Source organism: Hippoglossus hippoglossus, chromosome 3 (genome assembly GCF_009819705.1).
Source record: "Hippoglossus hippoglossus isolate fHipHip1 chromosome 3, fHipHip1.pri, whole genome shotgun sequence".
NCBI classification, from domain to species: Eukaryota; Metazoa; Chordata; class Actinopteri; order Pleuronectiformes; family Pleuronectidae; genus Hippoglossus; species Hippoglossus hippoglossus.
The window spans coordinates 24,449,615-24,472,560 of NC_047153.1; the positions used below are offsets into that span (position 1 = coordinate 24,449,615).

Genomic DNA, 22,946 nt, shown 5'->3' on the forward strand with positions numbered 1-22,946 from the left:
TTCTAAAAATAAGCCTGCTTCATTTGTCCTTATGAACTTGACATTGTGCTGATAAGTTCTCACACAAATTCACAGCTGACCAGAAAAGAGGAAGTTGGTTGGAGTGGTTTTGTCACTTAATGGGGCTGAATCTCACATGTTAAAGATGTTTAACAATTAGGTTTCCCTACATATAACAAGCTTTAATCCCTGGAGAGGAACTTGGACCAAGATGGTTTTTTGGTGCTTGGAGTGCGTGCTTCAAATTCTTATTCTTATACAGAAAATAAATCCTCCAAGGTGTCTGCTACCACTTCGGATTTTCAGTGTCAGTGGCTATTAATTCAAAACGACCAGCAGAGCAGGAAGAGGACAATCTAATGCAAATATAAAGAATTCCAAACAATAGCCCTGAGGTATATTCAAAAAAATACAAATATAAATTCTGTATAATACCATATCTTCAGTGAAATGCTACAAACGCATCCGTTTGTGATTATTAAAAAGAGAAAATCTATTAAATTGAAAGACATGGACATGGAGATCAACTTCGGGGCTCATGACTGGCAGATTTAGTCTGAGCTTTGTTTCAGTTCCCCGGGTCAGCACCAGACTCCACATGCAATTTAAAGGAGGAAACAGGAACTGAGTCTCTGCTGCTGTGACTTGTCACGGTGTCAGAGGTCACAGACAGACCCACAGTGGTCAGCATTTTGTAAACATAATCACATAGTCACAGAGCCCTTATCAAAAACACAACAAAGAACAGGAAACCTTTCCCCTTTCAAAAACAAGGTGTCGCACGCAACATGCGGCAACACAGTAAGAGGACAAACACAGAGCACAAGCACAGATCTGTGTTTCACATGATGCCCCTTACCGTCTCATGAAGTTGTAAAAAATGTATAATTGTGTATTGTTTTGGTCATATAGTTATTTATGCAATTGTATCTAAGTGTAATGAGAAGGGAGAGGGTATTCTGTTATGCTCGGTGCAGAGGAATGACAAATTTACATCCAAAGGGCGAGAGGTAGCGGATTCCAACTTCCTGGAACACCAGTTTAGGGATGCCAATGTCACAGAGGTAGACTCTGCTGTCCGTCTCAGCTAAAGGAAGAGGAAGTCCTAAAGAGAGAGTCCACTTCGCCTCGACAGTCTGATGCTGCTCGCCGACAGGAGGGTCGATACTGAGGACCGGGGCCCGGTTTTGGTTGGCCCATTCAGCTGCTGATTGGTACCAGGGCTTTTCTTTCAGCAGTGGCTTCTCGTGACAGTCCAGGCAGTTGATGAGCAGGTCGACTGGGCTAGCAGGAAGGTCTGAGACACAGCGTAAAGAGAGGGGGAGATCAAACAGAAACAAATGGTGAACACAGTGTTTCAAAGTGCCTCACAAAACCACGAACGGATATATTTTTGGTCAAAGTTAGTCTTTTCTATCTAATAACATAAAAGTGTCAAAGAAATTCACACACAAGAGGCTGAAGTCTAAAAGTCTGTCGTGTCCAAACCATATTGATAATAACGTATCATAAATCACTATCAGCTTTTCTCACATTTTCTTAATATGACTACACGTTCTGCAAAGATGTTACAAACATGCTTCCAAGATATCTGTATTTATTAGCTATTTTGTATTTTTGCTTTGTTTTTTGAGTCAAAAAGCTGTTACTCCACTAGAGGGCAACATTTGCCTGTGCTAGTCTGTTCCAACAGGACAAAATGAATTAATTCTGTCTCAGATTCTAAGACAAACTTGGTTCTATCTGTGTCACTGAATCCTGAGTAGACAGGGATTTAATAATCTAAGTGTCCTCTGTTGGGTGTTGTACCTTTAATGCTTGCCACTTGCTGGCCACTGGTCCTGCTGTAGAGGTTGACCTCACTGGTTACCGCCTCCTGGATCTTGACAAAATTGGGCAGGAAAAGAATGACCTCCACTCCGTGGTTGGCCAAGTGTCTGCCACAGCTGATGCCCTGGGCTCCCTGGAGGTGGGGCCCACACAGGAGAACCACAGTGGGCCGCTGGTGGACGTTTTTTGGGGTGAGTCTGGGGACATTTTAGAGATGACATAGATGCTCAGCCACAAGAGGACAACGAAAGGCAACAACAAATGCATAAAACTACATAATCTGCATATAATCTGTATCAAATTAGACATAGAACTTTTCTATCGAAAGCCTTTTGGAAAATGTTAACAAACATTAACAATGGTGATGTGTGTTGAATGTTCAGTCACAGCAAGTCCTTGGGTCTTTCCTTTTTTGAGATCTACCCAGGTACTTAGGAACAATGTACGATGGACATCGTTAAAAGACTTATAAACCTTGACTTTCCATGTCTTTTGTTAAAACTGTTGCAGGATAATAAAGCTGAGAAACTAGTAAAAGAACTGAACTTTTTCATCCAAAAAGATTACATGAAACACATTTGAAAATAATTTCAATCCTATGATTGATTATTTGTCGGTATTTCTGGTTTTAGCCACCTTCTAACCAAACCCAAATAGAGAGTCTCCAATTTAACTAATGTTATAGATTTGAAACCTTTCATTGGCTGCCAAAACAATCTTCTGTCATAATTTACTGCTCTTGGTTGGAATAATTAATCTTTGTTATTAGAGGTAAAACATATTTTCAGGTTATCACAGGCAAAAGAGAGGTCAGATAAAAAAAAGAAAATGTTGCTCCCTTAAAATTATCAGGGCTACATCAGAGAGTCGTGGGAAATAAGAAACTTCTAGTTAACAATAAAACACTGTTGATATGTTGAAGAGTGATCAGGAATTAGTTTTAGATTGGTTCAGAGTGATTCAAATAGACACTTGTTGTCTGACTGCCGTGCTATATTCAACAAGGAGTCATGCAATGTCAAAGACTAAACTAGTTGTAATGCAGAATCTTGCTGTAACTGGCAGGCCAGTTGGGGATCTTCCTAATCTCCTCCTGTTTTGTTTTTTTAACATGAAATTTCCTTTTACAAATTACTTAAATTATCATCTTAATACGTGAACCTTTGCTATAAAAGGTGCATCCTACCAGAAAGTTCTTCAATGAGATTATGGGCAATTTAGTAATGAAGATGGCACTTTGCTAAAGCTCATAAACTATGGTCACCATCTTATTCACCATCAGTTTTAAAACATCCCATTAGACATGAATAACTGCACATACTGTATGAGCAAGGATTGCATGTCTGTAGACTTAACAGAGGAAATAAAAATAGAGGAACACCATTGTAGTGTTTCTGATCCTAGTATTACAATACAAAGTTAAACCTGATCTGAACTCCTGGTAGTTCCAGAGAGTAAACTTGAGACTCGTAAGTATTACAGTGGTAAACTGGAGAAAAGGGATGTGAGGAAAACGAACCAGTTTGTTATATGAGCCCCTGCACTGAGGCTCTTTGATCTGAAAATGAGACTCCACTACTCATAAAAAGGTGCAGATCAACAACACCACAGGTAACACGGGAGTCGTCAGTCTGTGAGGGCGTTCTCGACCTGACCGGTCGCAGTACTGCCTCTATAAACCCTGGGGGGGGGGGGGGTGTCAAGGTTTACATCACCTAGCGCATGTAGAAACATGGTAGTAAAGAAGATTGCCATGTAAACTGGAAAACATTACACAACAACAATCAGTTGGACAGACCAGCTCTTATGATTGCATAACGTCTCAGGGATGTTTGGCGCACTGTTGTACATTCTTCTTCTTCTTCTTCTATTTCAATTTCTACTTCTACTAATAACAGTAGCTCTGTTACTAATATTGGAGATTTCGAGAATAAAGTTGTAATACTCCAAAATAAGTTGTAAACTTCCAAGGATAAAGTTGTAATGTTACAAGAAAAGTTGAAAATTTACGATAATTAACTTGTAATGTTTTGAGATAAAAGTTATACATTTATGAGAATAAAGCCATAAACTACATGTCATTTTACAAGGTGTATATCAAAAGATCAGTCTCTCGCCTTATACTTCAGTGTAGGTTTCACAAATAATGATCCATTGGCACAACATTGGCACAACATCACCACACTATCATGAAGTATCAGGACTTTGAAAAGATTGTGCAAGAAACTGTCTATTCCAAGAAAAAGAAAATGATTTTGGATACAGAAGAAGGGAAAGTCTGGCGAGCATGAGTTGTCCTTGCTGCTTATTTGCTAAAGATTTTTTTTTCTTTATTCTCGTAATATTATGACCTTTCTCATTAAATTAAACTTGACTCTCGTAATATTCTGACTTCATTCTTGTAATATTACAAAACTATTTTTCGAAATCTCCGAATTCTTTTTCTTTTTTTGCTATGGCCCTTATACTCCGTTGTTCTCCACAACCATATCACTTTCCAGATTGGTACTCCTTACCTGTTGGGTCCACCCAGCAATGTGAGAGCCATCTGACTGGAGCAGACACCGATCATCTCCAGCCTTCGCTCAAGAGTCAGGCCCCAACGCTCTGCAGTAGCTAGTAGATGCTGATGAAATTCATAGGTCACACTGGGAACCACCAGGCCTGAGTCTGCAGAGGGAAAACATGGGGGGTGAGACAGAGGATCAGGTGTCTTTACTTTGTGTAATTTCTAATGTTAGCAGAACACGTGTGAGACAGTGTGGTGTAGTGGTTACTACAAACATCACGCGGCAAAACATCTGCCCAAATGAGGTGTGGATGAATAAGACAGACACGAGGCACAGACAGAGAGTTTCACCATGACTAATTAATTAGTAATTAACATTCCTCCGTAGCTATCAAAGTCACGTCACAGTCCATGCCCAAACCAGGCAGCTGAGCTTTGCCTTGCTTAGTGGGAAATGCAGTCCACTGACTTTCTGCATAACTGCACGATATCACTGACATCATGACACAGTGGCAAGTAGGTTGGTACAGTCCTGGTCAAAATTATTGGCAGCCCTGAATTTCATGTCCATGATTCAGAATACCTCCAGAAAAGAATGCAAATGAACCACTTTTGCATAAAGTTAATATTTTCTAAATAAAATGTCAAATAAAAAGAACGACAAAAAACAACAAACAAAACTTGAATTATACAAAAGCACGAAATGTTCCCCGGACAAAATCATGAACACAATTTATGGCTGTAAGACTATGATTTGGTCGCAGAACCTTTGGCAGCAGTGTCAGCCTCTAAAGATTTCCTGAACCTGTCTGCTGATACTTTCTACAACTCATCCACTGCTATGTGTTCAATCTCTTTGAAGTTTGCAGGACTTCTTTTTGCAATGACAGATTTTGGCTCTCTCCTCAAAGGATTTCAAATATATTTGTGTTTGGAGTCACTGTCCATCCTTTCCTCTATAGCCATTCGTTTTAATTTACTCACTCCATAAATCAGTCCTTGATAAGTCTATGAGCATTCGAAAATGCTTCCGCTAGACTTCTCACTAGGTCAAACAGGAGGTCCCATATCACATCAGTTCTCACTCTTACATATCAATCACTGCACCTTGGAACCCCTACACATCTAACAGATCTACTCCACCCTCATTCATCTGCTCGCTCGCTCAGATCTGACAATCAATAACTGTTAAATATCCCACGCACTCGTCTTAAGACTTGTGTTGACAGGGCTTTTGAGACAAAAGAACCAAAGTTGTGGAATGTCCTACCTACATCTTTCAGGTTGGCTGATTCTGTGTATTCATTCAAAAACTAGTTAAAACGTACTTGTTTAAACAGGCATTGAAGTGACTTATATGTTTCTCTCTGCACTTTACTGGACTCCTTTATCCTTTTAATGTGTGTGTGCGCGCGTGTTTTTCTTCAATTTTTACATTTGTATGGTGCAACTACTTTGGCCCTGTAAACTTTTTGAATATTTTCTGTGAAAAGTTCTGAACAAATAAACTTAACTTGACTTTGTGCTGTCGGATGTGTGCTAAGGATCCTAGACCTTTTCCCTGGAATCTAGTTTTCTGATACTGGGTAACACATTTCCCACATTTGATTAAGTCAAAGCCCTACAGCATGAGCCTGCACCATGTTTTACTATGGGCAGGGTGTTCCTTTCCTTAAGGGCTTCATTTGAGATCCATTAGATTTTCTATAAGAATGTGGCTTATCTATGGAATTCTTCTTTTGCAAACACAAGTCTTGCCTAATTGTGTCTTTGTCCTTGCCCCATGAAGAATTTCTTATAATAGTGTGTCATATGGTTCAGGATGAAACCACCAAACCCAATAGCTCCAGGTCTGTCTGAAGCTCTTGTGTGGCGTTTTTTACACAACGCGTGCCAGCCTTCACAGACAGCTCTAATTGAGTTTCTTCTTAGTGCCTCACCCAAGAACATGAACAGTTTTATGATTATCAAATGTCTTGATAACATTACAAACTGTTGAAGCAGGGATAACAAGATCTTTGGTGATCTTTGGCTTTTAGCCAGTTTCCTGTTGAACAGGAAACCTGCATCCAAATAATATCTCTGAGGCGCTCCAGTCTTTGCCAATGTGAAAAAGAAACAAGAAACAACCAGTTCCTTTTTTAACAGTATAACCATCATCCATTGATTAATTCAGGTGATACAAACAGTGACAAACGTACAGGTGAATCGTATTTGTTCTCTATTTTGTTTGTGAAATTAATTTAAATTCATCCATGAGATTCCAATAATTGTGTTTGGTATGTTATTTTATTATAAAAAGCATTTAATTCTAAATATATTCTGGACTTAAAATTCAGAGTGGCAATAATTTTGATCAGTGGTGTAAATAAATACCAACAGGACAATCTAATATTTGCATAACTTCCACTCTCTCTCTGAAACACAGAAAGGCAGAGGAGCAGGTATTGACTTTAGGGGAAAGGTTTGAATTAAAAAGCTGAATAATATTCATATACATATTTCTACTCTCATATTATTGCATTCACTATAATGGCCCGACAGGTTCCAGAAACACACTTGCATGCTGGTTTGCATCTCTAAACTAAAATGGTACTCAGTAGAGTGCATACCTTCGCCAAGGCCCATGCAACAGTCCCCTAGATCCAGATTTTGATCTGCAGCAAATTGCACACACTCATATGTATCTATCTTCACCTGTGCAGCTTGAAACACAATAGCTTGACTAGAAGTAAAACCCAGAAACATGACCTCAAAGATAAAGATAAACGTTGGTCTAAAGATAAGAACGCTCCCAGGTTCTGAGGGGCTGGCAGTTATGTGGAAGTAACACAGATCCTCATGTGAGGAACCCATTCCTCAGGGAAAAGCCCTTCCTCCTCCTCATGACCTGATCTTGTTCCCATCACGGAAGATTCTCCATTTCCTCTCCTGTTTGTCACTGCTGTCTGCCGCAACAAAGGGAAGATTGGCAGCCTTTACAAAACATGACAAACACGAGGCAGCTCGAGTGAGACGCCTATTCCCCACCGGGGCCTGAGTTCACACGCACCATCACATGCTTTCTGACCATTCTCCAACCCCTAGCTCTGAGACAGGGCTGCACTGGGCTGGACCCCCCACACTGGCTGCCGTCTCAGTCAAAACACGCATGCAGCGGGTTAGCGTGACAGGAAACGGGGACAAACATCATATACATACGAACACCTGCACCTGTATCCCAACGGTTCATGGTGAGAGATTGGGGAGGACTAAACATGGGGGAGGTATGGAGGTGAGCGGGAAAAACAATGGGTTCAACTCAGTTTCTGAAAATAGACTGTTGACTCATCAGCCAATGATAAACAAAAAAAAACCTTTCTAACTAACCATAGTAATTCTTGAACTGTCTAATTTTAGTTGGGACATGTCACCCGACCTATTGTCAGCTCAGTTTTACATGTAGTAATGTGTAAAGCATCTAAAGCAATGCACAACTTTTTTCAATTGGTCATTTATAGAGCATGTGCAGGATTTACACTCCAACAAAAATAATAGTTTTGGGATTAATATTGATATTATCTTATATTTTGTTGCATACACAAACGATATCTATATTTTGTTATCAACTATTCAATATATTATGCATATATAGCCCTCATTATTACAGTTTTATTGTAGGATGCCTGACATCCTTAGTGTCAAGAGCTAATTTTAAGCCAGATGTTTAGCTTTCGTACAAATAATGTAAGCAGGTAAGATATAATGTAGTTTTACAACAACATCTTTGATGAAAAAAAATTACATTTCTACTCACTTCCAACATTTTACCCCTCATTTTCCAAGAGTAGATTCTTCTTTGAGTTCACCTCTTCTTTTGTCTTCATCTTTCTTTTAAGGAAAATGCTTAAACCCCTTTGTTAGTAAGTAACCTAACCTTTGTCGGAGTTGTTCTCTTTTGTGTAGCTTTTGAATTGTTCTATTACATAATGACAATTCAGCCTTTTTAACACAGCGCAAACTAAAGTGTGCGGAAACCCTTAAAGAGCCATGTGCTAATCTCTGGCTTGTATATCGCCTGTGGCACATTAGAGGGGTAATGAAAGTCAAGCTGGGGGTACTGTGCGGCTCAGGATCCCTTTGATAAATAAAGCTACTGGGAGGCAGTTAAGTCCTTAATGGCCTCCAACAGATCTCTGGCCTGGTAGCTGAGAACTTAGAGGCCTCTTTGGCATGCACAAATTCATACTGACACACACACCCATGCTAACAAACACCTCATCCTACATCACACTCACGACACGGCAAGGTACAAACACATATCCACCCACCCAACTTTTTACAGTGGCATGCAACACGGACAGGGTGACACGCACACACGCCCTCACAAGATATATAAACACAGAGACTTATGCCGTGCCTTATTAAAATTCTGGCTTATATTTAGGTTGGCCCATCACCTCTCCCACTATTCGTTTATCGATACCGCACAAAGAACTGTTAATATGTTTCAGTGGGCAACAGAAGTTCGGAACATGCCAATCCTCATGTGAGGTGTAAGCACAGCCAAGTTAACTGCCTCCTGTCATGCAAACGACTGCCTTGAGTGCTTCGCTCAGAGGAAGTAGGAGTTGCACTAGTATGCACTAATTGCTTTTCAAGCATCCCACCAGGTGCACCTCTTAATAACCCTCTCGCTGAAGTCTGCCGCTACAAGAACAAACCACTCTCCGCACACACTCACGCCATCTCTTCCCTTCTGACACTCTCACACATGCAATGATTTACGCACACACACACCCACTCACGATGTGGTGTGAAAACAAACTCAAGAGTCATCTAACTAAGCCGGGTAGCTTTGAGTATGCAACTAAAATAAACTGAGCTGGAAGCAATCCTTCAAGCATGACAAGGAAACCGATGGGACTGAAAGCAATACATGCTGGCTGGATGCAGGCCATGTGTGACTAAGGCTCGCGCCAGAGTAGAGTGAGACGAGGCGCTTCCATTCCTCTCTGCTGCACCGCAAGAGCTGCAGAGGTAGCAAGATGGGCCACTGACTAGGGCCTAGAAAATGAGCTCAATGCTGTCATGTTCCTGAGCTGTTAATAGTTGGTAATCTCATTGTTGTGGCTTTCTGCACAAATCACTTATCAATCAAACCATTAAAAACATTATTTCACTTCTGCAGGTGGCACTATTGACACTTTGTGTGTTCCGCCACAGTGAGTACCACTGCTGATGTCCAAGCAACCTATGATTGATATTGCTGGAAAAGTCCTACAAAGATTTTACAAACCGTGAAATCTCTATTGACTGGGAAGAAACCAAGAATCTTGCACACATAGATGATGACTTGTACTCCCTTTTATACTGATTCCTTCATTAGGGTAAAGAGTAAATGTGTACTGCAATTACAAAAAAGATTTTTTATCTAGTTTTGTGACATTGGAAATAAGGATTGTCTTGGTTCTTCCACAGGAAAGACAGTTTTGTAAGCGAGGCCTCCATCAAGGTTTAAGGATCAAAAGTGAAAAACAGAAACTTAAAACGCATCACTTTCCCATGTCTCCTGTGGTCCCTATGTCTCTAATCCCCCAGTACTGGCCTTCTCTTGAACTGGAAAAGATCGGTTGAAATATTTTATGAGGATACAATTTTTTAAGTTTGCATTCTGCAAAGCGATAAAGCCTAAAAAAATAATAATAATAACTTGGAAGACCAGCTGACAGTTGGCATGTTTGCGATTTGTGTTGCGGCCCGGCTTGTTAGCATTGTAGACTGCACATCTGGAGTCAATCCCACCGCAGGAGAGCGAGACAATAGCAGAACTAAACTTACACAGATTGCAACCTACACAATAAACAATGCTCTATAGAAACAGGCCTGTCAAACTTCCAATATGCCTGTGCGTTATGGCAACCCAAACATACAGTCAGGCACTTTGTTTTCATTACTATATTCTTGTGTGGTGGATTTATCTGTTTACTGGCAAAGATTCCAGGTCATGAGCGCTGCGGTTTGTTCCTTTTTTGGAGGTGCTGTTTACGTAAGGCTGTACAGCGGCATGCTAATTACAGAGTGCAGAGGATGGGGATTATGATGACAGCCCTGGGAAGCAGATCTGCCTGCATGGTAAGAAAAGGAGGCTCTGCTTGGCAGCTGTCTGCTGATTGGTAGACTGCAACACAACCCCCCGCCCCCCGAGCTACGCTGTGTTACCGCAAGACTGTCTGGGATGTAAATCCTAGAAACACTATTAGTACCGCAACCTGCCAGTCACCTACTATAGACAGTCTTGCTAGATTTTCATCGACTGTCATCCTTGACCTAGTCTTCATCTGCTTTGCCGACATGCACTGAAGTTCAGACAATTTCCTGAAGTTCTCTGCAGGGGCTGTATGTGACAACGCAAATGTCGGAGTAAGTTGCTCTGGACTTTTTCTGTAACTTTCTCCTACCAGCCCCCTTGCAAGGTCCTGACAAGCTACAAGAAAAAAGTAAATATACATTTCATGCACACCTCATCTTACAGTCAACAGACAACTGATTTTTTACCAAATAGATGACTTGGGAGTGTATCAGTCAAGAGAAGGGCTTTTACTGTGCATCACAATGGGACAGATTTAATATTTAAATGGCCAAGGCGGAATTGATATTTAAAGAGCAGGGTGATCTATAATGCTAATATTATGTTGTTTTTAATTTTTTTTAATTAATTTATCAAGAAAATAACATAATAAAGTAAAATGTAAAAACATTTATTCAAATTTAATTTATCATTTACTTGAAGAGAAAGTTATTTGAAAACAAAATGTGAATAGTCTCTGTTTACTTCAGATCTAAACTCGACTTATTATCCACAAGCAATCCGAGAAGTAAACTTTAAATTAAGTTTTGTGTCAGCAGAATTTTATTTAGGTCCTTGTTAGCAGTAACATTGGTTGATGCGAATCAGCGAACGTTATCTCAAAATGTCAGTAATCAGTCTTATTAATAGGCCAACTGATAAATCGTTTTGTCCTATATTATTCCACAGCTGCCCTGTAATGTTAATATAAAATTGTGGCACTTTAGCTCTGGTATTGCACCTACTAATACTGAAACAAACACTCATACTTAGCCCTTTCCCTATTTCCAGCCACTCTCTTCTTTCTCACTGCTCCAGTTCTTGGAAAGGACAGATAAACAAGGGTAATTTCTCTCACACCTTGGACTCAATGTTCAGTGCTATAGTGTGCCATTTATTTATCTTCTTTCTCTATTAACCAGTTATGTAACACTCCTAGTGAGAATCTATATCAAGGGTCATTCTCAAGAACCCCTCATTACCTCCATCAAGCAGGTTACGTTTTCACCCCTGTCCATTTATTTGTTTGATTGTGAGCAAGATAACACAAAAAACAAGAAATGGATTTCTTTGAAACTTGGTGAAAAGATGTGGTATGGGTCAGAGAAGAACTCATACAATTTTGCTGAGGATCTGTATCAGGGGGCCGATCCAGGAATTTCTTTCCACTTTCATTCACATTGTGAGACAGGTGGTATATCAAAAGTTTTACTGATTTCACAGGGAATAATTTATGGATTTTGATGATGAAAATTAGGCACATTCGTGGAACTGATATCTATGAGTGTCGGAAATTTTGTGCAGGGAGGTGGGACTGTTGGGCCTTAGTGGAGGTATGAACTCTACTAAGTGACATTCTAGTTAAACCTAGGTTCTACACTGCCCGGCACCCTGCACTAACTTCGCCCCACAAGCACCCGACTGTAGCCTGAATGTTTTTCTCATTGTGTTCATTAGAAAGAGACACTAAAGCACAATCCTCACAGTGCTAAGAGCTCTGAGAGCCTAAGAATCACGGGGGGGGGATTTGAAATATTAAAAAATTTGGCAAAAGCTGTAACAGTATTTTAGATAAACAGATGCTACACCAGGTCAAAGTTGAAACCAAGTGCTCACAACATTGACATGGTGCTCACTGATAAAATGTCCCAAAGAGGGACAACTTAGTGCAAATGACACATTGTTAACAATCTCAAATGAAATTAATTCATAGTAAGTGTGTACAATCATCTTGGAAAGCAGGGGAGAAGCTAGCAGAAGTGTAACCGCAGGTGCCAAAGTGGTTATCTATACTAAAATTGTATGTATGCACAAACTCTAAAATGGCAGAGTGTGTGTGGCAATGTTCACAATGTCTCCAGAGACAGCACATACACAAAAACTACTTGAAACTAAAATTGTACTTGATGATAGTGTACTCATGGGTCAGCGTTTCTGAACATCTCTGCATATTTTCCCATCAAGTGTTTTTTATAAACTAAATCTTTGCATGAAAAGTGTCATACGCATTTTTCAGGCCCTGGTTTATGCGTCGACAACATTGTAAATGAGACCCCTGGGCTTTTTAGTTTTTTAGCAAATGTTACTCTAACAGGAATAAATACTGCATTTGTTATGTAAGAAAAATACAAATAATCTCTTCAGTTAGTCTTTAAGGGAGTCACCTTTGATTCTGGGAAACATCAACTGTCATGTTACACAATTTCTAGAATTTTCTTTTACAGTACGCCTCCTATTCTCTATTGGTCGTATCAGGAGCTATAGAACTGTCATCAAGGATTTTACTTTAAGGTAGAGTTGGTATGTTGCTTATGACAATTTTTATTTATTTGTTGAAATCCTATTCCACATTTCGATAGTCATCCATAAATAAAGTCATCTGGAAAAAAAGGGTGTGAAAAAGTGTCTGTGGCCCTCGCAGGACTATAATATACTAATCATTTCATTCAGACCAAATTAAATGATTGGCTGTCCTGCCCATGCCCTCACTGCGCATGACCAGAGTCTTCAGCCGGAGAGACATACACTGCTGAAGCAGAGACGATAGTCAGAAGTTAGCGGACATATCTCAAGTCTGTGTTTATGTGTTTTGGGGATGTAGCTTCGACGAGAGGGCTGATGGGAGGGGGTGGGATGTATCTGTTGCATATTTTTAAAGTGTAGCCTGCTATTGTTAGCGGGTTCCAGGATTACCAACCCTATCTTTAAGTGTGCAACAAAGTCCTTTTGTTGAGGCAAACTGTAGCTGAGTGTTAAATAAAAAAAACTATGTGATTCACCGACTGTTGCTTTGCTTCCATATAAGCTGACAGCACCGTATCAAAGACTTGCATGTAAATGTGCGAGTGTGTTTGTGTGTGTGTGTGCCCTGGTGCGAATGCATCTTGCTCTCACCGGTACAGTACTCTTTACCCCCATGCTGGGGCACTGTTATCTGTCGGTATATGACAGGCTTCCCCTCCAGGATATTCTCATCATGGCGAAAGGACGGCGAATGCTGTTGGACCTGTGTGCTGTGAGGCTGCGTCCTGCTGCCATGGCTACCGGTCCCATTGATCTGGGAGAAGAAAGCGGCTTTGTTGAACAGAGCCAAATTTCCCTCGAAGTCAAAGTCAGTGTCCAGATCCTCATCGGTCCCACCTCCGAAGCACTCGTCATCCTTTGACCTCGCCAACCCAGAGGTGTTTCCATTTCTTGCACTGTTCTTCTTGGGTGTGGCCTGCGTCACCCCTCTACTTTTGGACGAACCTGTAGAGGCTGGAAAACACAAAGATGAATTTCACAAGAGCTGAACGTTTCTGTACGTAAGGTGCAAAAACACATATCGTAAGTTTCTTCTTCATTTTGGTGACTGCTCATGTAAAATATTTCACATAATGTGGACCAACATATATTATCTCCTTAAAAATAATAAACACTTCCACAGTACAAGACTTTGGAACATAGACATCATATTAGCCAAAAGACTGATCTGACTAGAGATAGAAATAAAGCTGCTTTTTTTCATAATGTAGAAAATGGATATTCCTACTGACATTATTTTATATTTAGTCATTTTTACTTCATTTTTATAAATAGTTACTAGACAACATGGTGACCTAGAAATTCTAATCAAAAAGAGAAAATAATGACTGTGCATAGAATCATGAAATCAGTTTAGTCAATGTTTACCAGCAGCTGAAAAACTTACCTTCAACTCAAGTTATTGAGGATTTGGTGTATAAATAGATATGAAAGATAATATAATTAAACAAGTAATGGGAAAGTTAGAATTGTTCTTAAATAACTGTCGATTAACAAACCCTCAAATCTTTAGAGATGGATACAACCACATTCAAGTGTGTTATTAATCGTATATCAAATGTTTGGATATTGCTAATAGAAGATTTAGATATAATCCAGAGTACAAGATGTGACAACACACAGAGCGTATTTATTTAGTTCAAGCCATAATATATAGAATGTAAAAAGGACAGTGAAAAGCAGGGAAAGTGTTCCCATTGAAAATGTTTTCACTCCAAATTTAATTAAAAAAGAAATATCTACACTACAGTTTGAGAAACATAATCAAACAGTGCCTCCAGCTATACAAATACTAAATTAATAAAAGATAATCTTAGTATGAGTCTCTGGGACAAAGTTATATAAACTGAGGGTCCAAGACAGAGAGTGGGAAACTCTGCTCTGCATGGACTAATAAGACTATCAACCCCTCAAGCCCAAAATGCATGGATTACCCAGAAATCCTCCCATCTCTCAGCTCCGCTCACATCCTAATCACCAATGAGCAATGAGCTGTCACACTATACATCGTCGCGTTGTAAACGCTGTATTCCATACACAGAAAGTTCCTGCACTCAGTACCAGCAGTCTCAAATTGCGGCGGGATGCTCGCAACTGCTTTTTATCTCGTGGAACTCTGACTGGCAACTCCTCTAGTTAGTTAGAGTTAGTTACTATAACCTGCTGAGAACAAAATGCAGCTGATACACTAAACATACAATGGCCGCCTGAGCAGCGCTGAATAAAGTTTACATACACGTAGGCACAAACAGAAATTAAAATGAACCATGAATGAAGATAGAAAAAAAAGAAAAACCGGAAAAACCTGGCCTTCAACCCCAATCATCCTGAGCTCTCACGCTAACCAGGAGACAGAGAGGCACAGTCACACGCTACTGTCACTGTGACAGCTAAGGTGCTTTGGACTCTCACGCAAAAAAACAGTGGGAGGCTCAGTCATAGTGCACTAGCCAGCTATGAGCCTATTTGAGACCTGACTCAACACCACAACACGGCCGACCACGCAGAGACAGACACGAGACATGATTTTGTTCTTTTTTTTCTAGCTTCATTCAGCAGTTGAGCTGGTGTGTCAACAAGACATTAAGTAATACTAATGAGCCTAATTTCCCTCCGTCAGACAATAGTTCTTCTGAATATTTTAATTAGATTTTGTAATTATACTTCATTATAATTAAACAAAAATAATAAACATTGTAAAATCTGGTTCAACAGATCAGGGAGAAACGTGGTGGATTAGTGTGTGAACTCAGCTGTGTGAACAGGGATAAGACAGCATACTTATTACCACAAGGCAGCTATGTCTTTATTCACAGGAAAGTGTTTCGCTATGACTGAAAAATCTGAATGAACTGGGCAGAACTCCAAGACAAACAAGCTGACGAAAATACACCAGGAACTTCATTGATTTTAGTTTACACAGAGTAAACTACAGTGAGTAACTCTGTGATGCCACAAACTAGTGCATCTAAACAGGATGGGAATATTTCACCTGATTATAAAGGTGATGGTAAAATTCCCCCATGATCACATGGTGAAGCTCTCAGAGTAATTTATTAAAAACACCATGCTAACACTGGGTAGGGCCTCAATTTGCTTTGTGTCCTGGATTCCACAAGATGCTGGAAATGTTCCTCTGAGATTCTGCTCTATGTTCACACGACTGCTCTGCATCGTTTCTGCAGATTTGTCCGCGGCATGTTCACGCTGCCAATCTCCTGTTCTACTTCACACAGGTGTTCTACTGGTGGGTCCTCGGAAAGTCCCAGTTCCAATGTTAAGAAGTCGTTCTGACTTCGGTGTGTCCATGTGCTGCAAAAAACATGTGTTGTATTTATGCGTTTCTAAATCATCTCTCGTATCAGTCGTCTGTATTGGCTAAAAATACTTTGTGACAAAGTGCAATATCTGACAAGTTCAATTTAAAAGCTACGATTTAGAGCTAATTGTAAAATTATGTTTATATGTATACAAGTGGTGACGTCAGTAATTGTTCTGACTAGAGATGGTGATAATGGGAATTTTTTCAGTCGATGGATAATGGATGCTTGTCTGGTGACTGGGGAGACCAACTGAGGTCACTGAACTGAAGATCCAGTTCATGAAACCAGTTTAAGATGACATTTGCTTTGTGACTTGGAGCATTACCATGCTGGAAGTAGCCAATCAGAGGGTTCTAAACCTTGGCCACAACGGGCAGCACATGGTCAACAGTAATATCAGATAGGGTGACACATTCAAAGGATGGCTGATAGGTATTAAGGGCCCGATTTGTGCCAAAGGTATTTCCATGAATAAGCAGGTGGTCCTAAAGTGTTCGGTGACTGTTTTAAGGTTTATGGGAAAAACACCAGGTTGCGCATAATTTCACCCCATATACAGAGGTATAATACTGGTTATGGGAACAGTGTCTTCCAAAATGCCCTTCTATTGAGATCTGATTGAGATTCTGGCAGAATCTGGATGCCTCTGCATTATTTACAAGATCAGCCCTTTTCTTAATTCCCATTCTACTCTCCCAGAAAGATCAGTGCAGATATTCAGCAACCATTTCTGGAATCCGTGATCTTGTATAAGCAATGGGCCACCCTGCTTTCCCTTCATTGTGGCCGAGGGGTAGTTGGTGTGTGTGGGGGGGGACCTTCTTGGAAGCATGGCATTGCGTGTGAATGGACCAGCCCTGCCCAAGCCACTCAGCACTTTGCCCCTGTGCAATTTGGGCATTAGCTCCCAGGCCACCAGCCTGCGAGCAGGAGATTAAAATAAAAACTGCAAAGGTAAACATTGCTTCCACAATTGATATCGCTTTTGGCCTTCCGAGCTCACTGGGACAACATGGCTTCCTGTTGGGGGTGAGAAGGGGGAGGCAGGGGGTTTCCTGTACTGAGCAAGAGCGAGGGAGGCAGTGGAGATGGGGGGAGTGGGAGAGAGAGAGAGGGAGGAAGGGAGGGTACTGAGACACGAAAGCCAGGCTTTGCATAACCTTCTCTTTAGGAGCAGACACGGAGAGGGCGGAGGGAATGTTTATTGATCTTAGTCACACACATATTGTAAAGAGGAACTTTGGTACAGGCCTTTAGCACGCTATGGGAATCTCTGGGGGAGTCACAGCAAGACAGCGTTTGGTCCCTTGCTCAAGCTTCGTAATATGAACTAGTGACCACAGGAAATAGCACCAGACAGTGTTAGACGAGCCTTACTGACATGATGAAATATGCAGACTCAGATCAGAACATATTTCTTTTAATAGCTGAGGTTTTTTTTCTTGTAAGATAAAACCAAAAACATGTGGTTTCCTATTGTGCAAGTTTCAACTTCCATGCACAGGAAAAGGCATTGAGGCAGAGGTCATTTTTACAACCAGGCTGAAGACTATTATACAGTGTCCATTAGCCAAGTCTATTGGCCTCTGACTTCACCATTGTTCAGCTATCCGCGGTGTGAAAGTGAATAGACTTTAACTGATTCCTGCAAAGGCCACAGAGCTGTCCGAGCAGACTTCCTGCTGACTGGATGTTGATGAGAGGAAATGCCGCTTTTAACCCTTATCTAATCAGGAAGGTTGAGTAACATTCACATTTTTACAGCTTCATGTGCGAGTTAAGACAGGAGAGTGCAGAGGTGCTTTTCACTATCAACATGCTTGACCTCTGTGACCTCCTCATCTCATCACAGTGGGACTGATACTCATGCTGAGCCCAAAATATCAAAAGTATTTATATGATAGAGAATATGAAGTATGTGAGGTAGAGTTAGATGAATGAAAATGTCTCTCAGCTGCCAAAGTAACATTTGTCACATTCACTAAGAAATGTAAGACACCAGACCAGACACCTTTGTATGACCAACACCATAATCAATGGCATCACATGTAATATATGATTATTTATATAATATATATATATACACACATACATATATGGATAGTTATATATAAAATATATTTTTACAGTTATAATGATATATTAGTAATATATTAGTTATTTCATCTGTTCTCTGAAAGAAGACACTGATATTGATTGATACGATTGATATTGATATACATTTATCTTTAGGATGTCATGCTTACCACCAAGTCTGGTGATCCACTGTATTTCTTACTTACGGAATATTTATTTATTTTATTTTAGTATTTCCTTTTACTGCTATTACATTATCACGTTTTTATGTGACACAGTCTTATATTTATTTATTTAATATGAACACTACTTAGTTTTAAACCATCTCAACTTTGTTGTCTGCCTTTCTTTTTCTTTCATCCTGGCAATTGTTATTTCTCTTGTTATCTCTCTTTGCTTTTTTACCTTGCTGTCAAAGCACTTCATAAACTCAGTTTTTTAAGGTGCTATATGAATAAAGTTCATTTTACTATTACTACTGGGCATGGGGCTAAGAGCCATTTACACTGCTCTTGCTGAAAATAACAAAAGCCTAAAATTCTGATGGCCTTATTCATTAAAGAAAAGTTTTATTGCTTGAAACATTTTTTTGGTGGCAGCAGAGTACTGTGGTTTGATGCAGTGTAAACTTTTTGTGGTATAAAAAACATTGCACAATTTTACCTCAGAAAAATCTTAAACAGTGATGTTGAATGACTTCTGTTATCTACCTTTATGCTTTGTGCCTACGTACTTTGACAACAATCTGGGGAGTTTTGTAATATGTGACACTTTCGAGTCATGCTTCCTTAAAATGGCAGAACAATATCTATTTTCTGCTCTTTAAACAGAGGAGTACTGTATGACCATTGCTGTGGTAAATTCCTGTCATGTAGTACATGACTCAATGAACTCAACATGAAAGTATGAAATCTGCAACCACAGCCTTGTTCTGTGATATGACACAAAGGAAATGCAGTTACACAATGAATAAGCACAAGCCTTAAATAAACTGGGCTTTCCTTACTTACAAAAATCATACGTCACACTGTGTTCATATTTCGTGACAATTGTAAAATGTCGAGTCAGTCTTCCTCTATTCCACTGCACAATCATGCGGTGTTTTTGTAGCTGGATTAGCACTTGCAATGTAGAGTGTAAAGGTCTTGGACTTCAGTACAGAACATGAGGTATCTGCTGCAGATGCGAATAGCCAACTTAACTCATTGTTGAGAGAGCACAGTTTACATGGGTAAATGAACCGATAGTTCTGAGTCACATTCCAGATATTTCTTGTTGTATTCATGTTTATGGAGCAGTTCAGTCACGCATGTCTTAAATTAAATGGATTATAATTCAGTGTGTTCTCACTTCTTTAACCAGAAAAAAATGACACATTGACAAACTGTATTCAACTCATGACGAATACTCGTACAACATTCTAAAACATCACATGTTATTAAGTATTATAACTAACTATTAGTCATAATCAACCATTATGACTGTTGTGACTCTAAACACTGTAAATACTTTTCAGTGCGGGGTGAATAAAGCCGTCTACCTACCTCTGTGTAGGATGGTGATTGGAGGAATGTCGGAGTGAGTGCTGCTGCTTGTCACAGGAGGGCGAGTGGTTCTGTTACTTTGGCCACGCTGTCCTGCTGATGTGAGGCTGGGTCCTCTTGCAGCCCCCTGACCAGAACTGGGCTTGTTGACTGTATTCTGGATATCTAGGAACTTCAGCTCCTTGATATCCATGGCACTAGAAGACAAACAAGTTGCTAACCTTTTGCAGAAATACTGAATCAGATTTATACAAGTATCCAAGTAACCCATATTCACAAATCACAATTTGCCTCATAGGGCTTAACAAGGCGTGACATCCTCTGTCCTTAAACCTCGATTAGAATGATGGAAAAAACATAGACACCTCAGAGAGAGTCACAAGTGAGGGATCCCTCTCCCAGGATGGACAGAAGTGATGTTGCATGTTACAGAGCATGTCAAAAAAAAAAGTATATTTACAACACTCATGAGAAAACACAGTTTCTTCTGCATAAATGGAGTGTGTATTAATGTTTAAAGTATTTATACAAAGCGAAAATGTATGACTAAAATTGGTTATTTCTTCAGCAAAACACATCTTTTTCACTTATTTTCTAATTCAACAAATCACTAGACTTGAGTTCTATTTTCAGTCGGCATGCAGAAATTTTGTTTGTGTTGGTCTTTCAGTGGAACAAGGCTCAACGCTCAAATTAAATGAATTCCAATTGTGAATGACTATATCTAGCAAAGACTCATTCATGTAAAATTGTGTCTCATTAATATATAAATGCATGAATACGTATTCTGGAACAGCCATGGATGCGAGAAACAAAACTTTCTCTGACCAGCCACATCCATAATAACCTCAACAGGAAGCACTGGAATGTCTCTGATAACATTCACGCTTCAAGTAAGAGTCTAATTCTCATCCTCTTTATATTGTCTGCACATTTCAAGGACTTCTTCTTAAGCTCAAGTCCAACAAATTGGTCACAAGCACACAGCAGTCCCAGTTCCAAGCTCTATCATGACTTGATATTTTCATACAGAAAATGTATGTATTGTATTTTCATACAGAAAATATTTAGAAATTATTTGATTCTGATATGAATAATAACAAAAAAAAACAGCAGGCAAGAGCTCCGAATATTTTTGCCGGGTTTTCTCATTCTCATAAGTGTAATGGCCTGTCTCACATGGGAAATACTGAAGCTTTGCCCACCTGGATCCAACTTCCCACCAAATGTCACGTAGACCTACAAAGTACGAGGCTGACGTGATCATTTCAAGGCCTATGGCTTTTTATGGGAACTGTTAGAGGAAAAGTGAAAAACCACTTTCCACTAAAAGTGACGTCTTAAAACACTGCATGGGGAGATTAAAAAAAAACTAGTGAAAGTGGCTGTGTTGGATGAAAACATTTGATGATATCTTTCTTACCTGAACGTGACCTCAGAGACAGGACACTTGGTGCCATTATGATAAGGCTGTCTGAGGGAGATGGTCTGGCTGGTGTGATTGACAGATGACACTTCTCCCTGATAAACCCCCAACGTCAGCCCACAGTTTATAGACACAACGCTACCCAACCAGTCGCTGGCCATTCTGCTCACTGTGGTCCTGTGGTTTCAAAAACACAAACAAGATTAATTATATTCAATGTATCAATGTTATGTAAAAAGCTATACATATGTGTAACAATTGCTTTAGGTATATTTCAGCCATGATCGTAGTTATTAGGGCTGGGCACTAAAACAATATTAATAATTATCGCTATATAATTTTCATCAATAGCAATGTAACTAAAGTCCAATATATATCAATACAATGCGTAAGCATTACGTAGCACAGTGAGGAGGTCTAAAACATAACTGATCTACCTCTGATTGGTAAAATATTTTTGCTCTTCATCAAGTGTTTGTCATAAATTAAAGAACAGTTTAAAAGCACAACCTTGATATAGGAGCAAAAATCCTAAATACAAAATAATATGACGTTTATAGTGATAATTATCAATATCACCAAATATGAAAAGGTTTATCTTGTTATTGGTTTTGTACATATTGCTCAGCCCGAGTAGCTTCCCTTGTTGACAACATGGATATAAATGGTTCTGGCAACTTCTACACATTATACAGGCTTATTCCGGCAATTTAGACTCATATTCAACTGTGAATACGTGTAGACCTAAACATAAGTACAAATAGATGAGAGGTTGGGGTTGTTTGAGGAGGATTGGAGAAGATGTCTGTGTTCATGTCCACAGCTTAGATCACCTGGCCTCCCTGATGGGAAGCTTAAAACCGAACTCCATTGAAAAATGTGCCAGTTCACTGTTGCTAAGCGCACATTCGCCTGAAGAAAGCTGAAGCCGTGTTTCAAATGAATGTGTCGTTCGGCTGCACTCGGTAAGTTGTCGTTATACAACACGTGGTTTTTGTCCAGGCTGTTCCGTGATGTCCACGTTTCTCCCACCGGTGGATAAAAGACACAGCATGAGTTCAAGGTGTAATTTCATTAGGACAGGAGTTACTGTTATGAACGGGTGGCGTATTCAAATTGGGCCATTTGATTAGAAGGTCTTCGTTTAGGTTTCCAACGCGAGCCTAATGGAAATACAAGCTAAAGCTAACTTGGCTAATAGCTAAGTTAGAGATGACTATGTTTTTATTATTTTTATTATCATTATTGGTTTATTCGAGTGGGTGACTTCGAATGTAACGTGTATATGAAGGCGAGAGTTTCAGAAACACGAGGTAAATATCAACGGTTCGCTTTACAACCAGTAAACAGTGTTGTTAGCCTAACAGCTAACGTTAGCTTCGCTCCTGTCCGCCCTGTTCGTTTCGATCTGATCTTAGCGGAGAGTTGTGAGCGTGTTCCGAGAGTCTGCTCCACAACCCGAACACACAACCGCACTATACTAATCGATAATGGATAGAAATACCTTGTCGATAAGTCAGTAGCGAGGTGTCAAGGAGGCCAAAGCTGTAGCTCTTATTGTCTGGGCTGCTTTCCGGGTTGCTGCGTGACGTCAGTTCCCTCATCT

The 22,946-nt window shown here is 39.9% G+C and overlaps 1 protein-coding gene across 1 annotated transcript; it reads right to left on the reverse strand.

The window, feature by feature from the left end:
- Positions 1-231: 231 nt before the first annotated feature.
- On the reverse strand, positions 232-22,946 carry LOC117755098 (enhancer of mRNA-decapping protein 3-like). The gene is made up of 7 exons (XM_034574616.1): positions 22,845-22,946; positions 21,338-21,517; positions 19,915-20,111; positions 13,563-13,925; positions 4,347-4,500; positions 1,810-2,027; positions 232-1,297 (listed from the first exon to the last, which is right to left on the reverse strand). Exons 2-7 carry the CDS (start codon positions 21,499-21,501, stop codon positions 963-965), a joined length of 1,431 nt encoding a protein of 476 aa, XP_034430507.1. The 5' UTR covers positions 21,502-21,517; positions 22,845-22,946; the 3' UTR covers positions 232-962.